This window comes from Salvelinus fontinalis, chromosome 42 (genome assembly GCF_029448725.1).
Source record: "Salvelinus fontinalis isolate EN_2023a chromosome 42, ASM2944872v1, whole genome shotgun sequence".
Lineage (NCBI taxonomy): Eukaryota > Metazoa > Chordata > Actinopteri > Salmoniformes > Salmonidae > Salvelinus > Salvelinus fontinalis.
The window spans coordinates 13,324,852-13,331,142 of record NC_074706.1 but is presented as its reverse complement, the minus strand read 5'-3'; the positions used below and the strand labels follow the sequence as shown (position 1 = coordinate 13,331,142).

The following is a 6,291-nucleotide window of genomic DNA, read 5'->3' as shown; positions in this document are numbered from 1 at the left end:
GTTGTGTGACAAAACTGCACATTTTAGAGTGGCCTTTTATTATCCCCAGCACAATGATCATGCTCTTTAATCAGCTTGGCAAAGGATAAATGCTCACTAACAGGGATGTAACATTTGGGAGAAATAAGCTTTTTGTAGTTTTGGAATATTTCTGAGATATTGGGACCAAGTCTTTACATGTTATGTTAATATTTTTGTTCACTATATTTGGATTCATAAGGAAGTAAATATAAACTGGAAATGGAAAGTACAACGTGATGCATGCTTTTCCTATGTGTATTTCAATAGTCCTTCCATTCATCAGGAGTGAGGTGAAATAATTTGACAGGGGTAAGCAAATCATCATCCACATTGACTTCACCTCTCCTTGTGTTTTCAGATCAGCTCAGACTGCAGAACAGAGGACACAAGGACAAGCCATTATGTACCATGGAGAGAGAAACAAATATTTTAACGTGAAATAGTTTCAGATTATGAACTATGTCTGAGACATAGATATATGATTTATGTAGCCCCTAAACTTTTCGGTGGATCCCATTTGTAGCCAACTACCCACATTGCACACACGCACACACACACACACACACACACACACACACACACACACACACACACACACACACACGATGACTATGCAAAAAGACACTGCATCTCAGTGCAAGAGGCGTCACTGCAGTACCTGGTTCGAATCCAGGCTGCATCACATCCGGCCGTGATTGGGAGTCCCATAGGGTGCCACACAATTGGCCCAGCGTCGTCCGGGTTTGGCCGGGGTAGACCGTCATTGAAAATAAGAATTTGTTCTTAACTGGCTTGCCTAGTTAAATAAAGGTAATATATATATATATATATATATATATACATCCCAGCCTATTTAATTTCCTCTTGAAGTTCTAATCAAACTTTAAAGTATTATTATATGGGTGAAATTATGAGTCAACAAACATTTACACGTTTGCTTAGGAAGGCTGAATGAATCAATGAATCAATGAATGATTGAAGCCAATGCACAAATAAATAACAAATATAATAGAATACAATAGCATACAATAGAATGGAATACAATGTAATTTTTCGCTGAAAACATCGGTAAGATACTTTGCCATACAAACATCACATCGGCCTATGTATCAAACAAAGTAAAGAAATTGGCTACTTTCTCTTTATCTGCGCCATTAGAAACTGTCCAATCAGATGACACCAACTCTACCAACGTTCATTGTTACATGTTTTAGCATCATCTTCCGCAAATGCTTCTATTCACCAACACATCTACGCGTCTTCTCTATTTATTTCTATTGCACGGACAATTTGTACGCAACAGTCAAGACTCGAGCTTCTAAAATAGCGTAATGACGCAAACGGACCTCAGGAAATATCCAGCTCAAACTAAAACCTGTCTATAGTTTCATTCAAGATGGTTTTAGAAACTATTTCAAAGATCATAAAAACCCAGCTTCCAGCCTACCTCAAGAAGTTCCCCCTTCCCGAGACGATCGGAGGATTTGCGAGGTTAACAGGTAAATGTTTGCGATGTTGAAAACAGGAAAGACAAAATATCTTGTCCCCATGCATGCATGCACGCCTACAAGATTAGCCACAATAGTTCGCCAGTTTTAGTGCGGTTTTTCAAAGTTTCTTATAGATTGTCAGGGGGTTCTGTGGGGCTGTAAAAGTGCTAATCCACTAAATATTGAATAAAGTTCCATACTTGGCTCAGGTCAAGTTGATTAAACATTGAAGGGTAACTTAACAATGCACTACTTTGAGATACATTTACTGTTACAATGTATCAGACTCAGAGTGGAAACGTATTAAGTGTACAGCCAAACAAGTGTTTCGTTTGTATGTAGCACATTTCCTCTCTTGGCTATGGAAGGGAACTAAACCATGTTATTCCAAGCATATGAAACATTAGGCTACAACAAAATAGATGTACAAATTACAATCCAAGTTGATGCTGCTTATACTTTGATATACAGGCTACAGTGATGCGTGTTTTACATACTCCTGTGTGTATGAACAACAATCTCCAAGCTTCAATTGATGGAGTTCATTACTTGACATGAACAAAGTATATGCTATTAGCAGTGATGATTCTTGCTCTCATGGCAGGCAGGCACATTGAGACCAATCAGTCAATGAAGCAAAAGTATGGAGCTTCTGAAATTCACCTAAAAACAGAGAACCAACTATTGGCCTATAATAACACTTTAAGCTGCTTCAAGTGAATTGTTACCAACCAGTCACATGTAGGCTAATAAGACTCACTGGACAGGACTTTCTAAAAGTTCCTTTTGAAACAGCTGCTGATATAAGTTGATGTCATTAAACATTGCATCTACAAACCTTTCCTTTGCCTTAGCTGCAAAACATGAAAAACACTCATAGTATTCCCATAGGGCAGTGTAAATCTAGGACGGTACACTTACTCAATGGAGAACAAATTCCTTACACCTGAACCAGGCTCACACACTAGCCTTTATGAGTAGTTGTGAGAGGGAAAAGGTCTGACGACAGTAACTGTCAGTGTACAACATTGGATAAGTTATGCCTTGAATTTAAGTACAATGACAATCCCACTGTAAATATTGGCTGTAAATGAGCTATGAGACCTCAGGCGACCACTTAGTTGTTTCAAGCTTTGACAACTTGAAGAAACGCTGAATGCACCCCTATGGAAAGTGTCAGATTTGGGACTTAAAAATAGCCCTAAACTAGTGGCTGGCAGATATCCTTGAGTGTGCAGATGACATGGGTAGGCCGTCATTGTAAATAAGAATTTGTTCTTAACTGACTTGCCTAGTTAAATAAAAGCGTGCTGTTTTTCTAAGGAAAGCAGCAGACATGGGTACTATTTCAAAATCTTTCAAATACTTTGAGTGTTTTCCCCTATTCTGTCTGAATTGCCAGATGGGAGGGGTTTGCAGTTTTGGGACTATTCTATTTGTCCATTAAGCCAGGCAAGCTCAATCAAGCACAGATAGAGTAAAATATTGTAAATTAATTCAAATAGGATTTGAATCCAGGTCTGGAAAGTAGTGGTGGTAAATTATGGTTTCTCCCATTGCCCTGAGATGCTCCATACTGAGGATCATTGACATTGTAAACATTGATTTAATAAGTCTTCAGTAGCAAATCTATAGGAGATGCATAAACATGAAACGACTGGAATTATTGACATGGCACTGGAAGCTCAATTGTTAATTTCATTGCCGTTCGGTGTAGTTTTGAAGTTATAAGCCTGCAGTCAGTAGCATAACTACTGAGGTTTTTCCACCCCTATATTACATTTGTCATGTTAATGTTTTCACTCTCAGGAAAAGATGGGAGTCAAGTAAAAAGTCCCTGCAGGAATCAAAAGATTGTGTTTAGTTAGTCAAAAGACCAATTAGTGGGAAAAAATACAAGGCTGTGTTTACACAGGCAGACCAATTCTGGTATTTGTTTCACTAATTGTTGAGCAATCAGATCAGCTCTGAAAAAAATCTGATGTTAAAAGGTTTGATGTGATTGGTCAAAATACCAATTAGTGGAAAAAAGATCAGAATTGGATGCCTGTGTAAACGATGCGTCCGCAGCCAAATTCAGTCTAGCAGCTTCAAGGATGAGCACCTCATTAAATTATTTTGTCCGGATTTGATGGTGTTTTTACATTTGCCTTTTTGAAGTCGAGAAATCTTATAATGAGATGAACATTCTCCCTTTAGGCACCCTTCTTTTTAATCAAAAGCCATTTAATTTAATTGCCATGAGATTTAAATACACAGCCCTCAAAGTTGTCATAGTCAATGGAATACTCCATGGGACATTATCCACTGTTATATTGGCCTCTTGAACTATCAATGGGTAGGCCAGCCTATCAGATACTAAGATGATCTGAGAGTATGAGAGCTGATATAGAATCAGTTTTGCCTTAAGATCTTAATGAATAAGATAATTGACAGGATGGACCTTATCCTCAATCAGCACTTTTTAATATGGGCCCTGATCATGGGTCATTGGGGTGCACAGTGATCCGCATTCCAGCCAGTTGTATTCTGCTAAATGGAGACAGCCTAAAGAGCCCCACAGTGGAGGTGTCTTAATACCCATAAAACCTAGCGGTCAAATAATTATTTAAAACACTTAAAATAAGTGCTGTGTTTTGTGTAGGCTTACCCTGGCGTGACGTTTTGATAACCATCTAAAAAAATAATTCGGACAAGGCGACTTTGATCAATATATTCGGCTGTATTTACTGATTTGAAAATGCTAATTAGCATCAAAGTAGACATCACGCAAGACTACAAATCCCTGCAAGCTCCTGCACATAATTTCAAGCCTACACCTTTGCTAACAGGTATTGTGTAAAATAATAAATTGCACAAGACAGTTGACAGAATTGAAAGAAATTTAGGCAATTTATTAATTACTCAATTTAGCTAACATTAGACAGTTAATCCAGAGATTTTTTTACCTTTGCCTGAATTCAGCAGTCTCGTCCAGATCATCATGGCAATTGTAGTTCTTTATGATAGCCACATTAGCGTTTCATTTTTGTGGGGTAAATACAGACAAAAATATTGATAAGTCACCTTGTCTAAGAGATTTACATGGTTACCAAAAACTTCATGCCATGGTCAGCCCTTATTTTAAAAATGAATGGTGTTAAAACGATTGTAACCATTTCCTTGTTTGACCGCTAGGTTTTATGATTCATACTGTGGTACTCTATACATGTTGTGTAATTGTATGACTCTGCTATAACCCCATGTTATGGGAACCGCAGGGGTGGAACAATTGAGGAGATCCAATATCACTCTGTGTTTTACCTGTGCCTGCCTGTGTGTGTGCCTGATTGTGTTTTCTTCCCAGTCCTTGATTGGCTCCGGTTGCTGCCTCTCCTGGGAATCTTGGCCCTGCTGGGCTACCTCACCATCCGGCCCTTCCTGCCCAAGAAGAAGAAGCAGAAGGACAGCCTGATCAACCTGAAGATCCAGAAGGAGAACCCCAAAGTGGTTAACGAGATAGATATTGAGGACTTGAAGAGCACAAATGTCTGCTACTGCCGCTGCTGGCGCTCCAAAACGGTAAATTAGACTAGAGGGAGAGTTGGATGGTTATTGCTAACACTATACCTTCTTAGTAATTTCAGGGCCCATATTCAAAGTCTCTCAGGAGTGCTGAGGATCAATACTGCCTGATAGATCATAATGAAGAAGATTATCTGGACAGGGGGAACCTAATCTTAGATCGCAGTACTACTCTGAGACGCTTTTTGAATAAAGGCCCTGATCAGCCTTCATGCGTCCGTGCCAAGGGAATGGGGGGGTAGTTGGCTTGAGATTGGTTTTAGATGCAAAGACTTATAGCAATAGCTAGTGGTCTTCTAACCGTAGCAATTTATGCAGATATCAACAGTTTCTTTTTCCATTCTCACTGTCTTGAGGCCAAAGGGAAGCATATGACTGTTAATAAATGGTCAACTATGGGGGGGGGGGGGGGGGCTCAAGTTAGCCTATCTATAAGCAATGCCTCATACTGTACGTATCATCTAATATTAAGTTGTTTCCTGTTGCAGTTTCCTGTTTGTGACAAATCACACATAAAGCACAATGAGTTGACTGGAGACAACGTGGGGCCTCTCATACTCAAGAAGAAGATATTATAATCCATCTTTAACACTGAGGGAGCCGCCATCTTCACTCCCTCCTGTCTTTAGTTCTTTAAAGAAAATGTATTTTAGGGCATGGCCTTTTGCACTCTCCCAAATTGTCTTTTGTTTTGGTAAAAAAAAGATGGCGCATACTTTGCTTTTGGCAGTGATATGCTGTAGAAATGTTGGTGGCACGTTAACTCAAAGATTTTACCATCAACACTTTTGTAAATCTTATTTATTTCAACTTGCCAATAATGGGCATTAGAGGTTATACCACAGAGTAGCATAAAACCTTTCAAACTATCACCACTCCCTCTTATTGTCTCTTTCTGAGAACCTTTTGTACAGTGGCCATTTTCCAGTCTGGCTAGTAGCTCTTGTTAGAAACAGTTAACCTTGGTCTCCTTGGTAGCACCGCTCGGTTTCAAACTATTGGGATCACATTGAGGGTAATTTGAACTTAAGTCATAATTGCAATCAGGGTAGCAACTTGCTATTTAGGGTAGTAGTATATTTTGTTCAGTTGAAAAAATATATATACTTAGCCTTTTCAGTCTCCGAACTACTGTAAGCTTGAAGTCGTTCACTTGCATACAAACAAACGTATTTGTTTTCTCTTTGTTCATAGCCTTAATTCTGTGTTCATACTG

At 39.0% G+C, this 6,291-nt stretch overlaps 1 protein-coding gene across 1 annotated transcript; it reads left to right on the top strand.

The window, feature by feature from the left end:
- The first annotated feature begins 1,297 nt into the window (after positions 1 to 1,297).
- LOC129841620 (CDGSH iron-sulfur domain-containing protein 2B) lies at positions 1,298 to 6,241 on the top strand. Its single transcript, XM_055910004.1, has 3 exons — positions 1,298 to 1,520; positions 4,858 to 5,072; positions 5,564 to 6,241. Exons 1-3 carry the CDS (start codon positions 1,418 to 1,420, stop codon positions 5,651 to 5,653), a joined length of 408 nt encoding a protein of 135 aa, XP_055765979.1. The 5' UTR covers positions 1,298 to 1,417; the 3' UTR covers positions 5,654 to 6,241.
- The last annotated feature ends 50 nt before the right edge of the window (positions 6,242 to 6,291 follow it).

What these genes read in the sequence shown, in the direction of transcription:
- LOC129841620 (XM_055910004.1), top strand. Translation starts at nt 1,418, where the DNA reads ATGGTTTTAGAAACTATTTCAAAGATCATAAAAACCCAGCTTCCAGCC. An exon ending in AGGATTTGCGAGGTTAACAG is followed by an intron (nt 1,521 to 4,857) that starts GTAAATGTTTGC and finishes TTTTCTTCCCAG; the next exon opens with TCCTTGATTGGCTCCGGTTG. An exon ending in GCTGCTGGCGCTCCAAAACG is followed by an intron (nt 5,073 to 5,563) that starts GTAAATTAGACT and finishes TTCCTGTTGCAG; the next exon opens with TTTCCTGTTTGTGACAAATC.